This window comes from Chionomys nivalis, chromosome 2 (assembly GCF_950005125.1).
Source record: "Chionomys nivalis chromosome 2, mChiNiv1.1, whole genome shotgun sequence".
In the NCBI taxonomy this organism is placed as follows: Eukaryota; Metazoa; Chordata; class Mammalia; order Rodentia; family Cricetidae; genus Chionomys; species Chionomys nivalis.
The window spans coordinates 63,689,498-63,708,652 of NC_080087.1; the positions used below are offsets into that span (position 1 = coordinate 63,689,498).

Below are 19,155 nucleotides of genomic sequence, written 5' to 3' on the forward strand. Positions count from 1 at the left end.
TTCTTAGCTCAGTGAAAATATGTTTAAAACTATTTTTATTGTTCTTTGAACCCTGAAACTCTTTGTTCTCCCAGCAGAGTTTCTAGCTGTCCATTTGCATTGATAATTTCCTTATAAAATAGATAAATTTCTATGCAAAGTTTTGTTCATGGCAAGCATAAAAAGTAAATGGTAACAAAGCATATTCCTGCCATATTTGGGGAGAACTTAAATTTAAGTGAATTTCAATCTCAATGTAAATTTGAAGGCATAGCAAACAGACCTAAAATAAAATTTTTGCATCTAATTTATAGTAATATTTAGAATACTAAAATTTTTCCTGAAATGAAATCAATTACCATGAAAAACAGCAATTACTTAGCTAAAATAATTGTCAGCAGAAAACTACAGGTTTGATTTTACTGTTTATTTTCTGATGTTCTTTGAGATTTGTTTTAAATTAATAATGTAAGATAAAAATCAACCATTATTAATAGCCATTAAAACAACACTATAGAGAAAATATTTCTTAAAATATTTTAAGCAGTGGCATGAATAGTTTTCATTAAATTCTACTTGTAATTCTATTTTCTAAGTTTCTAATTGTTTTTGCACAGAAGTAGTCCCCAAAATCTTAAATATTTTGATACTATCATTTGTTCCACCTTTTAGAAAACAAGTTTAAATTTCAACATACTACTTAAAGATACTTAAAGATTTGGATTTTTATTACTCACTATATACATTATTTGCATAAAACAGATAAAATTTTATGTCAAATTGTAAATTTATTGATGTTGAGAGAGTATCATGAAACTTTGCAGTAGGAAACCACTCAATCTAACTTTATTATTAAAATCATTTTAATAATAATTTAACATGATAACCATATTAACTTTATTTTCAATGTACGGTTCAAACTCTTGATGCTTATTTTATATACACAAAGAAAATGTATTTGATTGGGTTGTTATTTTCTGGAGCAAGTGTTGATATTTGGCTCCAATACCTTGTAGTACTTCCACATAAACCCAACAATAAAAATAATAATAAATTAAGAAACAACAACAAATTTAAACTAATAAAGGAAAACAAAGCACAGAAGAACAGAAAGCACCCGGGATGCACTCCAGAATGTAATGTGCTGCCACAGAGGCCGCTGCTCTTACCAGTGCTATCGTCGTACACAACTGTGACTGTTTTCCACTTGAAAAACTGCACCAAATCCAAGATGGCTCGGCTAAGGGAAGAGAAGTCTGGGTAGAGACTGACATAGAAGGAATCCTTGTTGTCGGACACCTGGTGCTTCCAGCGGGTCTGTATGTGAGGAACCCCCAGGGCATTACAGATGGACTGGACTGCATTGGCTGATGAGCTATGTGAAGGCCCAAAGATAGCAGCCACCCCAAGTGACAGCTGATCACAAGCTGAAGAGGAAAAAAAAGTCTGTTAACAAGGAGGGGAAAGGAAGGTGTCAACCGCTATTAAATTCTAAAAAATTCATCCTGGTAAAGATCTTTTTTCTTAAGTATAACTCTGAACTTCATGAAACACATATCTATATATACATACATATATACATTTGTATATGTATTTATATATGAGGTTATAATTACATCATTCTTTCTTTCCCTCTTATCTCTCCAAACCTTCTTCCACATTCCCCTTCTCTCCTTAGCTTTTAAATTCATATCCTTTTTTTCTTTAATTGGTGTGTATGTGTTCCTAAATACACAAGTAAAACCAGTTCCATCGATATAATGTTACTTTTATGTATATTTTCTGAGTTGACCATTTGCTATTGCATAGCCAATAGGTATGCTATTCTCAGGGAACAGTTTCTCCTGCTCTCAGCCTTCCTCGATGGACTATTGTTAGGTCATTATCTAGGCTGAGGCCTCATGAACTTATGACTGAATGTTTTCAGTTTTTAAAAAAGAAAGTTTATTCAGTCAATTTAGTAGGAGCTAAACTTCAAATAACTCTATAAACAATGTCAAGGAATGGTGGCGAAATGAAAAAATAAAAGGAATATTTTCAGCATAAAATGTGTGATGCATGAATACCTAAGCATGGACACATTTAAAATTAGGTAAAATTTAGTTGTAAAAGTCACTTGCTTATGCTTCCTTTAAGAATTCCATATTACATAAATAATCTGATTTTGAACATACTGGTTATGATTTTCCAAATAATGACCAGAACTCTAAGTTAGTGAAAGACCAATTCTGAAATCACAATCAAAATGGGATTTTAATTCCTATATTTAGAGACGAATGACCACCTTCACTTGTTTTGTGACAAATCAAAATCCAATAAAAGCTGAAAACACTTGGAATCTTTCTATGCTTTTAAATAACACAGGGTGTTTGTTTTGTTTTTGTTTTTATAATCTATTTAGTTTTGGGGAACTTGTTTTCCTTTGCTACCCAAGCTGGCCTCATCTGCATGGTTTTTTGCCTCCAGAGGAGTTAGGACTATAGTAGAATTGTGCCACCTGCCTAGCTAAAAAGAGACTAAAAGTATTGTATGAATCAATTAGTAATTCAGTTATAAAACAATTATAAAGTATTCACAAATTGAGCCTAGTAGTATAATTTATGAAATATATAAGAAAAAAGCATCAGAAAAAAATCCAAAATTTAACATTTTATTTCTTTTTTGATTAAAAAGATTAAAATACTTTTAAATGTCTCAGTTGGTTATTCTTTTAAAGTTAGTCATTAATGTCATGATCATTGTGTACATTTGTAGGGTAGGAAGTTTATCAGATTGAAAATCTACTTTGGATCTCTTTTCCTTTATATATTTCTTTATAACATAAGCAATAATAGCTCAATATACAAGATGCAAAATATAGAATTAACCCTTTTTACATGTGACAAAGAAAGTTACTTATTTGAATTTTCCTAGATCTTGGCCAGATTACAAATGAGTTATTAATGGATGTTTACTCTGTACATTTCTTTCTTTATTATGTATGCAATGTTCTGTCCGTATGTATGCCTGCCCACCAGAAGAGGGCACCAGATCTCATAGATGGTTGTGAGCCACCATGTGGTTGCTGGGAATTGAACTCAAGACCTCGAGAAGAGCAGCCAGTGTTCTTAACCTCTGAGCCATCTCTCCAGCCCCTTACTCTATTCATTTCTTATAACATTTTATAAACCAGTTGACTTTATTACCTAAGAATTGTACTAGGGCATTTCCTAATAATATTCTGTTTGCTGTCAGGAAAATCCGAGTCTATAATTTTACACCCAAGTTTTGAAGTCACCATGAAGAAATCTATTAATATTTTATCTGCATTTTTCTCCTCCATAAAATTCAGTCTGAATGCTTTACTTAGCCCCAGAGTTTATTCTTCCTTTAATGGGAATAATCATGAGCTATGCTACTAATAAATGCACTTGTCTTGCAATTAATGACTTAGCTTGCCTTAGTCGTGACAAACAGAACATTTTACAGTCAACTCTAACCTTTTCCCTCCAGTCTTTTTAAATCTTTTATCGTTATGACATGGATCTGAAATGTGGAAACTAATTTGCATTCACAAAGATATGAATTCAAAGGGCAAGCAGAATATGACTTTGAAAAACACAGGTTAGCATCTGGGAAAAGAAAGAGACTTTTATCTTGAGCAGCACTGTACCTTATCAACAGTCATTAATATTAATATGCTTAGAAGAACATTTCATCAAATTAGAATTACAAATAATTATATATGTTTCCATAGATGTGAGGTAGCTAGTGAAACAATATTAGCATTACAGAAAGGTAAACAACATTTTAAAGTATATAGTGACAATAAAGGTTATTTTAGTCCTCTCTGGCAATGTCTATTTCATAAATGGTAACTGTGCCAAAGATAGAACCTGCCTTTTTATAATATCATCTATGTATATAAGAAAAGATGATCTATGTGACAATATGTAAATATGTACCCATCAAACAGATTCACTACTGATACTGCTGTTTGCATAATATATGACTGGATAATGGCTCTTTTTTTTAAATTTGCTTTAATGATTTTATTTTATTTGTATTTTTTTGTCCACATGTAAATCTCTATACCACATGATTCAAGTGCCATCAGAAGCCAGAAGAGGACGTCAGGACCTCTGGAACTAAAGTTACAGATACTTGTTCATTGCAGTTCAGGTGCTGAGAATTTAACCTGGGTTCCCAAGAAGAATTCTTTTAGAATTGAATTTATTTCAGTTAATTTTTAAAAACTTTAATAGCAAGGCATAGAGATCAGTAGAGAAGAACAATATATCTACAATAAATTTAATTTTACTTACTAGTGTTTTTTGTTTTTTTGTAAAAGCTAACTACATCAACGTTTTCTCTAATAAAATGCATGCAGATATTAAAGACAAATCATTCCATATTAATGCTCTTAATAACTTATTAATTACATAAAGGAACCAAGAATTCTCTTAAGCACACCTAGAAATCTGAATTCTAGAAACCTTTTTTTTACCTTTTTTAGATGCTTCAAAACTGTCATAGAGGTTGATCTTCTGGGTATCATAAGTTAAAGTGGTATTGGGCAGCAGAGTCCTGTTCCTGTTGATTGTGTTCACAGCAAATCTGAATGCAAGTTCTTCAGCTCCCATGGGGCCAGACTCCACATATTCAAAAATACCACCTAGCAAAGCAAGAGAACAATTGTAGAAACATTAAATTGTCTGAATGTTTTGAAACAACTATACATGTATATGTAAGTGTGTGTGTGTGTGTGTGTGATAATCTGTTTTACAAGGGGAGTTGTATTTACTATTTTTCTTTTCTTTCTTTTTTATTTATTTTTGTTTGTTTTCATTTTTCTAGACAGGATTTCCCTTTAGCTTTGGATTTTGCCCTGGAGATCACTTTGTAGACCAGGCTGGCCTTAAGCTCACAGTGATCCACTTGTCACTGCTTCCCAAATTCTCGGAGTAAAGGAATGTGCTACCACCACCCAGTCTGTACTTATTTTTATGAACACTTAGATATTATATATTACAAAAAGATTTTAGAATTTTTGCATAATTTAACTTTTTTGTTGGTTTGTTTCTCAAGAAAGAATTTCCCTATAGTTTTGGAGTCTTCCCTGGAACTAGCTCTTGTAGACCAGGCTGGCCTTAAACTCACAGAGATCCATCTGCCTCTGCCTCTCAATTGCTGGGATAAAAGGTGTGTGCCACCACTACCTGGTTTATCATTGTTTAAAGGTCCTTTTTCTTTCATGTTTGATAATTACTTATTTTAAGTCAACAAACATAAGCTGAAAATGATACGCTGTTTTTATACACTAACACAGAATTGTTGATATTGAATAATTCCAGACTATAATGTTTTTCATGGGAAGATTGAAATAAATTTATTTTCATTAAGTAAGATATCACACTTCTTTAGCCCATTGTTTATATTTACAGTGACTGTCTTGGCAAATTATCTACAATGGTAAAATAGTACCATTTACATCTTAGGATAGCCAACAAATATCTAATTGGAGTCAAAACATACTCAATATTTGAAAATTCAGGCTAGATACTAGAAATCTAGCCAATTTCCTATGGCTGGAACAGTCACAGACTCTATGGGAGCACCTGCTATTCCTTATTTTTCTAAACCAATATAATAAACTATATTCTAAATACTTATGCATATGTACAAAGATAATTGTAACTCTTACTCCTCAAAAAGTAACCTTTATGTAGCAAACAGAAGCTACTACAGATTATATAAGGGTTCAAAGCACAGAGTGTATATGATTTCAGGGTGCACTACCCCAGTTGGTACAACACAGATCCATACCTGACTCAGGGAACATTGCAGAAGAAAGAGTTTGGAAAAGCCAAAGAATCATGTTGTTCATTACTAAATAGTGTCTACAAGATTTGATAGAAATCTACATGAATGACGTCTCAACAACATTATTACTTGAATAAGATCTTCAAAATGACAATGCCAATTGATGTGCCAATTTTGCTGGGGAAATTTCATATGACCCCACCCCTACCTAGATAAAGAGTTCCAATCAGTCAAAGGGTACTGAGGGAGGGAAATAGTTTTCTTCAGGACTAAGCCCCCCAGATATGTTATTCAGTTTTAACCATATTAACATATGAATTTGTAAAAAAAATAATATTAATATTTAAACATTTACATGAATAAAAACACAAAAGTATTAAGATATGAAAATTTATCATTTTCCTCTATGAAATTGGACAAACTAGCTTTGTTCTTTTAATTTTGCTAAACTGTGTCTTTCAGAAGACATGACAGTCATGAATGCTGCTTTGTCAAAGCAAAGTTCCTCTCTTATCTGATCTAAAGAACTGTAAGTAACCCAGTGTTTGTTGCCCTGCCTCATGTCTTCACTCTTGTCCTGCCTTCCTCCTCTTTGGTATAATTTCCTTCTCTTCTTGTGTAATTGAGTAATTGACATGTTTGACTTTCACAGAATCTTTTCCTTATTGTCGGCTTGGTGAACACAATGAAAGGGGACATACCTACACAAGAAGTCTCTACAACATCTGTCGTTGAGAAATGAGTGCATGAAAAGATGAAGAATATAAGTCTTTTACTTCTTTAACACCCACACCATGTACTTTCAAAACAATCTACACCAATCAAACTTCCCTAAATGAATCAGTTTCTAAGCTGGTAACTCATACCCTTACAAAAGTTAATTTAATGTCCAAATGTCACCTTGTACCATGGATAGCAAACTATTCTCTCGAGTTTAATAAGAAGTATGCTATGGTAAGACCTACTCTAACTAGGAGGAATTACAACTGAGAGAACACAGGGATAAGAAAAATTTACATTCAAGAAGAATAAGAAAATTTGTAATTTGATGTCATATTGGCTTAAAATAATCAAATAAATATTGTAGTTACTAAAGCAATCAACTGGAGAAATAGGATTTTAATGTATATAAAATTATTCATGGCTTAAGTTAAGCATAAGGATAAAAGGAATTTACATTTCCAATGTTATTCATAACCAAACAACATGGCCTTGCAAATGTTGAAGGCAAGGGTGCTATGAAGAGAATCTGTAAAGGCAAAACCAATTTACATTTTGGCTCTGCACTTGTCACTGTGTCAATCTGGGCACTTGTTTAAAATCTCTATCTAAGTTTGTTTTGCTTTGGTTTTGTTTTTTTGAGGTGGGATGATGTTAAGAAATTCTACTAGATAGAGTTGTTTTAAACATGAAATCCTAGCTTATACTAAGCACTGAAAAGAGAAGGTATTCGAAAAGGGTGAAATTCACTAAGTCTTCAAAGTAATAAGATGTAGGAAATTTTAACAAGAATGAGCTCCCAATGCCAAAACCACAAGCTAAAATGCCACAGGGCCAAGGTTATAATCTGTCTATAGCTTGCTTCAAACTATTGTCTATTCCACAATGAATCAGCAGTGTTCTTCAAAACTTCACTCAGTCAAAACACACAAAATTTCCTATACTGTGTGATAAGATGGTTCAAATAAGATGTAATTAGATATTGAAGATTTTGCACATAGAAGTAAAAAAGGACTTGCATCTGCACAGTACTGTCAAAGTTTACTATGAATAAAATGTCATTAAGGAATTGGAAACATGGAGTAGTTTACAAATTCTCAAATAACATAAAAAATGGAATTTCTGTGTAACATATTGAAATGGTCAATATATATATTATACAGTTATAGTTTTACCTTACATAAAATATATATTTTACATCAACCACTGGTTCTTCTTTTGATATACTATCTGTACAATGACAGATGTACTTGTTAGGCAATATAACCATCACAAAGTCAATGTTAGGTGGAATACATGCAAGAAAAAATACATTAAAGAGCTACCAGATATACAGAAAGGCTGGGTTTCACATTTACATTAGCCTTTTCAACATTAACTAGAAAATGGGGATTTTTTTTAGTCAGTTATCAAAGACATTTTTCATTTCAGAAGATGGATAACCAGATGTACTCCACAGCTAGGTCAAAGGTGAAGAGATGTTACAGTGAGACTGTCAGGATTCTTGCTTTCTCCATGGAATTATTAATGGAACTTCATTGTGTTAATGGGTTTTATTTGGATATCTGAAAGCAGAGCTGAATGAGTACCCTGAAGATCTACTAACACATATAATCAGGGCTAGCTATAGCACAAGAGAAATCTTAAAAGCATAAATATAATTTTGATTCAGGTTATGGTAAGAAAGAAGACTACCACCTATCTGAGTACTAAAGGAAGATACAGTGATGGTGCTGAATGATCTCAACCTCTCAAAACAAGACTCACACACCAATGCACTACCCTTCTCACATTCTGCACAGCTATACATATTGAAGAATAAAAAAACAATTACTGATTTGTAACTGTGAAAAACAAAAGATCTGTTTCCCTGTTGTTACCCAACTAAAGAAGAGAAGGGGGTAACAAGCCCAGTATTTTGTGAATAGCTTTATCTGTTTTTTAGAGAACACCTAAAAGATTAATGCTCTAAGCCTTGTTTAGCAGCACACATTCATCTTAGTACTCAGGAGGCAGAGGAAGACAGTTTTTTTTTTCCTGCAAATTTGAATTTAACCTGATTTAGATAGCCCCAGGTCATAAGGATTATACAAGGATACCATGCCAATAATAAGAACTGTCATGGTTACATAATGAGACCTTTCCATAACAATAACAAATAATATAAAGAGAAAGATTCTCACTTCTCTACTAAATTTTGAAGTTCTCCTTACCATAGAGGATGTACATTTTGGAATTTACTATTCTTTCTATAGGCCTTCTAGACTTTAGGCTTCAGTTCTCTTTTCTTTTTGATATGGCTTCCTTATATTATTTTCTTTGGATATTTATTCACAAATGAAAATTTAGAGTTGTATGTAACATTTCATAAACATGTAGTCCATTAAGAAAGAATTACTTGAATAGCTCATAAATCATATTTGGTAAATTCTAGAGTGATAACTATATAGACCTGTGTGATCTTGAAACAGCATTTTAGAAATCTATAAGTGTGTTCATGGTGGCCTTATACTAGCATTTGTCCAGTTTCAAACTTGGGGATTCAAGGGACACTTGATGTTTTCAAATTCTTTATTCTTTATAGGATCCAGATAATTTTTACTGTCTTTCCATGTTTACCTTTGATTTTTTTCACAGAGAATAATATAATCAGTCTCAAAGCTTTATTTTTCTTTGCTTTGTTTTTGTGAATTCAAAGAAAAGAATTATGTCTTATGGCCTCTATTTTAAATAATAAAATCCCTGCAGTATCTTTCCCTGGCTCATATTAAAAATTAACAGGTTTCAGCATTGTATCATTGGTTTGCTAGAAGAAGGAGTAGAGACTTGGAGAAAAATGACAGTTTCACCACGGTTTTGTAGACACAAACTAAATGGTAAGGAACTTAAACAGAACAAACAATGCCAAAATGTACAATCGAATATCATCCAATAATGAAATAAAATATTTATTAATCAGTTGCTGAAACATTGCCATGCTTCTTTTCTGTATATCAATATAAACTACTACAGAGGACTGTATGACTCATAAACCTATGATTAATGCGACAACCAAAAAACCTTTATGCCTAAGATGAGGTCTCATTGTAAATGGGTACAATCATTGCACCATAGACTTTTAATTCAATATGAAGTCAATGTTCTGAGTCATTGTTTTCCCAGAATATGTACTTGATTTCTGAGTAATTGTTTTAGTAAAGTTATTTTTCATGTACCTCTGCACAATTGACCAGATGTCTCCTCATTAAAATTTTCTAGAAATAATTATTCAGAACATGAAAAATTGTTAACAGTTCTTAATTTTATATAACGTGCTGTTAAATAATATACAATTTTTAATTTTTGAAATTATAATAAAATTGCATTATTTTCCACTTTCTTTTCCCCCCAAATTCTCTAATATAGTACCTGGTTTTTTTTTTTAAATCATAGCCTCTTTTTGTCATTAGTTACAACATATACCTAAATGTACACATAGATATTCCTAAATATAACAACATATTCAGTCACTATAATGTTATATGTATATTTTCGGGGTTAATCATTTGGTATTGTATAACCAATTAGTATACTCTTCCCTGGAAAAGCCTATTTCTTCTGCTTTCAGAGTTCCTTAAATACCCGTGTTACCTTAGTGGATTTCAGGCCTCCTGGGCTTTCTCCATCTACCTTAGCATATTTATTGTTGATATCCTACATTTGAATGACAATGGCCCCCAAAGAACCATAGATTTGAATAACTGCTTAACAGACACTATTAGGAGACATGGCCTTGCAAGAGTAAGTGTGACCTTCTTGGAGGAATTACAGCACTGGGGTGGACTTTGAAGTTTCAAGAAGCTCAAACAAGTCCCAATCTCTCCCTGTCTGCTATCTATGAATATGGATGTAGAACTCTCATCTACTCTCCAGCATAGTATCTGCTTGAGTGGTGCATGTTCTCTGCCTGCTTGAAATGGACGAAGGATCTGAAAATGTAAGCAAGTCGCAGGTAAATAGTCTTTTATAAGTGTTGCTGTGGCATGGTTTCTCTTCACAGCAATAGAATACTAAGACACATTCCTCCTGCTAACAGAGTACAAGTCTCTATCATATCATCAGTAACATCACTGTAAATATTTCAGATACTTGACTAAACCCAACTGTATTCTTTTATATGTAGTCATGTATTCCTCATGAATTTCCAATTTTCTATCTCACTGTAGCGAGTGTCACTTATTTCTGTACACTTCAACCAGGGTAGTATTTCTAAAGAGTGTTTTTGAACTAGTCATTCAACTTAGCAAAATCTTTCCACCATGGTCTCTCTTTAAGCTTATGGCCTCTTCATGGTCTAGCTTTAGGTTCTTTTCTTTTCTTTTCTTTTCTTTTCTTTTCTTTTTTTTGCATCATCATTATTATTATTATTACAAATTTTCACTTCCTCCCCTCCTCCCTTTTCCCTTTCCTTCCCCTCCCTCTCCCACTTCAGTCCAAAGAGTAGTCAGGGTTCCCTGCCCTGTGGGAAGTCCAAGGTCCTTCCCCCTCTATCCAAGTCTAGGAAGATGAGCATCCAAACAGACTAGGCTCCTACAAAGCCAGTACATGCAGTAGAATCAAAGCCCAGTGTCATTGTCCTTGGCTTCTTAGTCAGCCCTCCTTATCAGCCACATTCAGAGAGTCCAGTTTGATCACATGGTCCATCAGTTCCAGTCCAGCTGGCCTTGGTGAATTCCCATTAGATCAATCCCACCCTCACTTTTCTGAGTCCCAGAACTAACTCAAACCACGTACTGTTTCCTTAGTAAAACCGAATCCAATGCCTCTGCCTCATGGCAAATGAGACTTCTCTGCTCAGGAATCAAGTCTCTACCTACATACACAGGCACACACACATTTGCTATGATATTATGCATTATGCGCTCAGGGGAAAAGGTGGTCATCTCTCTTAAATTCTTCAGTGGAAATTACCTTCAGCAATCTTTGTCTTAGATTTGTGTTCTCATAATTTCAGATTCATTTAAACACTGAATTTCATACTCTTTCTATTTGATGCTTAAGAATACTAAGTCACTGTCAAATAAGTTTGTGTATGAGTTTCCTCTAACTGAAGGATGAAACTTATTTGCCATTAATATTTATCGAGATCAGACTACATATCAGACATTTCTATAATACTTAAATTATATATTAGATACTTTTAAATTTCTGTGATAAAACATTATGACCAAGGCAACTTATAGAAATGTATTGAGGATTACAGTTTCAGAGAGTGAGTCTATGAGCTTACATTTGATCCACAAGCATGAGTCAGAGAGAGCTCACTGGAAAAAGTATGGACATACCTCTTCCCAGAAGGCCATACTTTCTAATCCTCCTCAAATAGTTCTAGGAACTATAAGGAACAAGCATTGAAAACATGAGCTTATGTGGGCCATTCTTATTCAAACCACCACAGTCCACTCCTTAGATTTCTTTGACTTTGTCCGTATTATAAAACGAAACGTATTTATTCCAACTTTAAAAGTCCCCATAGTCTGTCATAATCCCCACACAGTTTAAATTTCCAACATCAAGGCAATCTCTTAATTGTTACTCCTGTAAAATCAAAAGTCAAATTATATGTCTCCAACATGCTATCACACAGAACATATATTACCATTCCAAAAGGAATGAATGATGTCAGAGTAAGGAAATGCTGGACCAAAGTGAGACTGAAATTGATCAGGAAACTCCATATCCTATAGTTCTATGTCAGATGTCAAAATGCTTACGTGTCTATATCCTTCTAGGTTTTCTGACTGAAGCACAATCCTCTCTAGTATGCAGGTTTCCCTGGCAGATATCCCCTGACTCTGGCGCTTCCAACATCCTGGGATCTCCAGTACAATTTAGGTTTCACTTTCCCTCCCATATTCACACAATGGTCTCTCAGAGTCTCCCAACAAGGACTCCTTTCCCACATGTCTAGCCGCCTGAACTATGCTCCCATTCCTCAAGTGAGCTTTTCTAGACATGGCATTTAAAAAAGTCTTTTAATATGTTTACCAGATTTTAAACCATTGGGCCTTTGTTTTATGTTAAAACCACAGCTCTCTGCTGAGCATTACACAGTAGATACTTAAATTTTTCTTACACAAATATAATTTCCACGACTTGTGGTGTGTCTCATGACTATAATCCCAGCACTCAGGAGGTGGGAGTGGGACGTCAGGGGGCATTCAAGGTCAGTTAGGGCTGCACAATAGCCTCTATGGAGAAAACACTTGGAAAGAATCAAAAGGAAGAATCTTTTTAATCAGAATAAATATCCAAATATTGATTCAAATATTCATTATAGAAATTAATTACATTAGCTATATAAAAAATGCCCTTGAATGTTAAACAGAAAGAGAATCTTTTAGAAAGGCACCTACCGGCAGGCAAATATAATGTCACCTTTGCATCCCCCAGCAAAGCACTGATCTTGTTAACAGAATACGGGAATAACTTGTTTGCTGAAAATTTCTCCTAGGCTTCATATGTGCTTATTGATTCACAATCAAACAGTTTACATCAAAAACAAACCATCAGTTTAAATTGGAAACTTAGAAATTAGTGCAAAACAAGTAAATAAAAATTAATTTTCAGGTAATTTCTAAAGTTCTCTCCTATATAGACAAGCTGCTAAAGGAAAAGGCACCTAATAATTACCCTGAGATCCGCTATCTAGATAAGGTGAAGGGAGGGTTGCAAAGAATCAGAAAAATCTGGCAGAAGTTTTTTTTCAACATGGGACTATTCCTGTGTTTAGAGTATTCAACTAATACTTCATTTAAAGGAAACAATGACAACTGTATTATTTATTTAGATTTGTTTACTTTATCAAGTTTTACATGACAGCTCTTGCTACTCAGACCAAAATGCATCAAGGTGTGCAGATTGAAGCTAGAGAACTCCACCAGATGAAGGCATTCTAGTCATTTCTGGTTCTTTAAGCCAATACTCTCTTATCTTCTCCAGGTGCTTACAATCCTACACAAATTACTATAAAGGGTAACTTAATTGATATCAACAAAGGCAAATGGCTCCATCACTAGGCAGCACCCTGTCAGAGGACTGAAGAGCAACCATGGGTTCCTCTCCTAGGGAGATAAAAAGTGACAGGTTTAAGCAAGACTTGCAAGCATTCCCATTGGCATAAAGCCACAGATCAGAAGAAAGACATTTAGTTCTTTACAATCCAAAACTCAACTCCAATTCCCTGTTTCATTTATCATAACAGATGTTCTGATTATCATTTCCTGGTCACCATCTACAGTGTACATGTTTATATAATTAGAAAAGAAAAGAGGTTAAAACATGTGCCTCATCCAATACTGTCAGAATGAACTGATACAAGGCTTCATACTGGGGAACTAAGTGAGAAAGAATAAATGTAACCCTAATAAAATATACATAACCAACAACTAAAATTCTTTTCTAATCCAACATTCATATACTATTCCTCCCAATAGACATATGAGAAGCAGCATACGTCTTTTTCTATTTAGTGTGACCTAGTTGAAGGCAGCCTAGAGTTATGTGAGGAATTTGTACTACATTTATAGGATGCCATGAATATGAATGTCACTTTTTTTCAGTGGAAAACAAATAAGGCATACTCCTAATCTGGACAAAAGCATCTTTTGTTTTTCATCTCACATACTTATTTGTGCCACAGAAAATGTGGCATAAAGCACACATTAGAGGAAAGCTGAGAGACGGCTATTTATAGACACATTCACAAAATGAAGACACATAAAAATGGTACACATGTAAACAAAGCTATTTTCCCTCTAAAGCACTAAGGATGTTTGGACTGTTATACATAATGCCTACATCTCAATCCACCTGAATTTTATCTAGTATATCCATGAAAATGGATTTACTGCTGATATCAGTAAATGCTATGTATATTATTTCAATCATATGGGAATTTGAAGGAGAAAATTAAAAAGAGCTAAGATTTATTTTAAAATATATTTTAAAAATTTTAATTACATGCACTTGTGTGTATCAGTGGGGATTTATGTACATATGAATGCTGGTACCCACAGAGGACAGAAGCATCAGATAAGCAAAAGCTGCATTATGGGTTTTTGTGAATTGCCACCTTGGTATAGGTGGCTAAACCTGGGTCCTCTGCAAGAACAGAAGGCACATTTTAAATTGCTGAGCCATCTCTTCAACCAGGGGTCAAGATTCTAATCCCCATTTTGAAAATAACTGATTTTTTTAGCTTGTTTATTAGGTGTCTTTTGCCCAAACTGACCTAATCATGGCAGAGAAGCTTGAAGGACCAAGCGAAGGGGAGATCATTGATTTCTTTTCATTTGTCGCATGTCAAGATCCAGCAAAATGTGCAGTACATAGAAGACATTTGTTAAACTATGATGAAAACAAATGTGTAGACCATTCAGAAGGGCAGTAAGATGCTGTGGGAACTCCTTTAGCCAATAGCCTCTAAGATATTGGCCTACTCTGGGCATGGTCTTATGTACTATATATAAATGCAGATGAAAAGCTTGTATGGACCTCTTGCCTGATGGATTTGGTTCCAGTTCCCAGCACACATAGAGGACTGTACATTGCTACTCTTTCTGTGAGTTTTTCTCCCGATAAATGAATCATTGTTATACTCCATTCTGGGCTATTGTGGAACTCTTTTGTACACCAATAGTAACATCTTGCTGGTCTACACTGCCTCTGACATTCTACAGTTTATTGTCTATGGCAAGGAAAATGACTGCTCAAAAGCACACAGTAGAGAAGTGACAGAAACCACAACTCCAATCCTTCAAATCGCAAGTATCCAACAACTCTATTATACACAGGATGAAGTGTGTATATGTGTGTGCATGTCTGAGTGTGTGTGTATATACACTTAGCTATACAGACAGAGTTAAGATATAGTGAAATTTCGAAATTCAATTTAAAAATGAAAATATTATTTTCACATATTCCTACATATTTTATTCTATTATAAATGACAATCTCTTGGATTATTTGTTACTATATTTTGGTGGTTTATCAGAAAACTATTGACTTTTTATGTAATTTTTATATGTTGCTTTGCAAGAAAACAGCTATCAATATGATCCATATTTTAACATAAACTTTTAAGGTGACAAAAAATTATTGATTACATTATAATGTACTATTATGTCATATTCCAAACAACTTTTGAGTATGAAAACTCTTTATACTTTAAGACTTTTAAAGATTTTTTCCTTTTAGGTCTTTTTGAGTTTGGGTCTTTCAATGTAGCTCTGGCTGTCCTGGAACTTACTATGTAGGCCAACATGGCCTAGAACCTACAAAGATCTACCTGCCTCTGTACCATGAGTACTCTCTGAGACTTTATGGGTTTAGTTTCTAAACATTACTAGGAAACACAATCTCAGCAAACTTACTTACCCTCTGGCTCTTACAATCTTTCTGCCTCTTCTTCTATAATATTGCCTGAGCCTTTGTTGGAGGAATGTTTTATAGATGTATACACTGAGACTGGGCTCCACAATTATTCTTTTTGATTGGCTGTTTGATTGACCTAATCATGGCAGAGAAGCTTGAAGGACCAAGGGAAGGGGAGATCATTGATTTCTTTTCATTTGTCGCATGCCAGGATCCAGCAAAATGTGCAGTACATACAAGACATTTGTTAAACTACGATGAAAACAAATGTGTTCTCTGTTACAAAGAGTTTTCTTAGTGAGAGGTGAAGACTAAACTTACTTGTGGGTATGAGAACAAATGTTGAGATTGCTGTTAGGGATTATGCTGCTTTGGTAAACTTGTGGCTGTATATTCTCTTTCAGTACCCATGGTGTACTACCATTGAGTAGTTATCTAGGTTTCCAGACATGAAAAGCCCTCTCTTGAGATGTTCCCAAGACTTTCCTAGAAATTCCCAAAACATACAACCTCTTAATATTGACCTCTGTTACCATTAGAGGTATAGCGTATGTCCCTAACTTCATTTTAAAAGTAAGGATGATCTAAATTATTTAATTCAGTAATTACTATTCAGGAATTAATTTTTGCTTGAGAATACAGCACTGAGAAAATCAAGATCCCTGGGGTGATGATGTCTACATTCCCATAAACTTTCATTTTGATTGAACATAACTACTAATGATTTTGAATAATGATGCTCCAAACTTTGTCCTTTTTTAAGCAATTCTGTACAGGGTACATATGATTACAGAGGTGACAAGTATTAGATCACCTAAAAACATTAAAATTCTAGCTTAAGAATTTTTTTTTTAAAGATAAACTTTTCATATAAAATATGCACTTCTGGCAGGTGGCTTGCTGTGGAATAATCCTTTGTACACTATCAAGATTTGTCACTGTTATTCGTTTAATAAAGAAGATGACTGGCCAGTAGCTGAAAAGGATGAAGTTAAGTGGGAAAGCCTAACTGAGAATACTGGGAAGGAGAAGGGAGGAGTCTGGAGTCTGGAGCAGATGCAGAGAGAGCAGGAGATGAACATGATATGCTAATAAAGCTTTTTTTCCAAGTGGCATAATGTAAATAAGGAATATGGGTTAATTTAAAATGTAAGTGTTAGGTAGTATTAAGTCTGAGCTATTGGCTAAGCATTTGTAATTTATATTAAATATCTAAGTCAGTTATTTGGGACATGGCTGCAGGTTATTTGGGAGCAGGTGTTTAGGACAGAAACTTCTGACTACAGTGGCTGTTGGTAGAGCAATGAAAAAGTAATCTGACTTCTCAGTAGCACCATTTATTCATTTATTTTCTTCTGAGGGTGACAAGAAAGGGGAGACAATGAGAAAAAGAACTTTTTCTAATACATACTTATGTGTAGGTAGTAGGTCAGTTGGAATCTCTTGGTTGCATAATAACTAAAAGGAATTGTGAACATGAATATCTAAAATCAACTGAAAATTGAAGTTATTTGCAATGTGATTCATAATGCAAGGACCATTATCCCCTCCCACATGACTTTTAATGAAACAGAAATAATGTTCAACACTAAAACTTTCCCTCAGGGAATTGCAGTTGAGGTGCAGGTGAGCAAGGAGAAGAAATATGAATCATACCTCACTCTAGGCAGAGGAAGGAAAGAGGTCCAACCCATACAAAGGAAAAAAAAAAGAACAGAGATGATAAAAAGAACAAAGAATAAAAGGTCCTGAAATTTTAGACAGTGTCACATTGCTCTAATTTGACTCCAGAAGGTAAGGAGCTAAAAAAGACTTCTGAAGTAGGTATGAAACTTATAGACTGCATGTCAATTAGTATTAAACTATATGTATGTGTTTATGTGAACAGATGCATAGTCTTTATTCTTAAATTCAAGAAAACAAAGTCAAACTAAGTTGTTTCTAGTCAGACAGAGTCAGGGATCATGAGAATCAGGTGCCAGGAAATTCGTTTTTGGAAAAGTGATTAGTTAAGCACTTCTGTGAAGCTTTCCTGGAACGCAATGACACCCATGCATCAGAGCTTTCTGTGTGGCTGGATCTGAGGACAGAGGAGCAGATAGAATGGTTCTGATGGTCGGGGATTTTACTCTCTGACCTTTCATAGAAATGTTTCCTGACACTCTTCTCCTCTCCTACTGATGTCCCTCTTCATCTACCTTTCTTCTCTTTCCCTCCATCTATTCTCCCCACTTCTCATTTTCCTCTTTTGTTATGTCGCTTTTTACTCCAGGCATGTTCTCAAAAAATGATTATTCAAAACTTCAGGATTTTCAAATTTATTGAACTACTTAAGCATGTCACCTGAGATTTCTTTGTACTTTTACCCAGCGTCACTGCACATTTACATTGCCCAAAGCTCAACCACCTACCCCTGCCCTGATCAAGTAGCTTCTGGAGTTTATTAGCATGCATAAATATCTGTCTTGTCCCTATTTATATAAAGATTTGTCTGTTCTCCCATGGAAGCTACACAAAGTGACTGCAGTTCCCTACCATTTAAGCTACAAACCTGCTTCACACTCAGTCTATATGTCACTGCCTCCTTGTTATCACATAATCGCCATGTGAATTCTTCCTGTATGACTTTGTCTTGATAGTACACTGAATTATTGCTTAGACACCACAAAGAAAAAACTAAACAATAATTGACTGTTTGTCTCTTCCTTAAAACATTTTCAGTAACAGGTTTAGTTGTATTATAGTTAAAACTTGTTCTCTCATAATTTCTGAGACTAGAAATTATTGTTGCAGTAAAGCATATCCTATACTTTTTTGTTTTTAAATGGTTCTGCCATTTTAATTTTAACAATAAGCTTTGTTGTTTTCTATGAGGTAAGCCCTATCTACTTCAAGTCTGGTACAAAAAACTCATCAAATGCCACATTTTCACAGAATAAGGCCTAAGAAGACAGATAAATGCTTTTCATATTGTTGTGTCTCCAGCTTTCATTACATATCCAAGGTTAAATATAGTTAAATAAATGTTAATATTGCTGAAGGAAAACAATTTATTTCAATTTATTTAGAATATTTCTCATTTTGACCTAATAAATAATGAAACCATGGCACATCTACAACTACCTCACTTGTATTAATAAAATTTTCTATAATTTTCCCTTTTTCAAGGTAGTGGGAAAAATAGAATATCTTGTTAAATTAAGAAAATATGTTAGTTAATCAGTTACAGAATAATTTTGG

General features: G+C 34.1%; 1 protein-coding gene across 3 annotated transcripts in view; it reads right to left on the reverse strand.

Moving 5' to 3' along the window:
- The window catches only part of Grik2 (glutamate ionotropic receptor kainate type subunit 2), a 576,711-nt gene that overhangs the window by 364,109 nt on the left and 193,447 nt on the right, over positions 1–19,155 (reverse strand). For all 3 annotated transcript variants that reach the window (XM_057753255.1, XM_057753263.1, XM_057753270.1), the window contains exons 3-4: positions 4,466–4,633; positions 1,149–1,406 (exon numbers count right to left, since the gene is read on the reverse strand). In XM_057753255.1, coding sequence (XP_057609238.1) covers positions 1,149–1,406; positions 4,466–4,633 — 426 coding nt within the window. The remainder of the gene's footprint in view (positions 1–1,148; positions 1,407–4,465; positions 4,634–19,155) is intronic.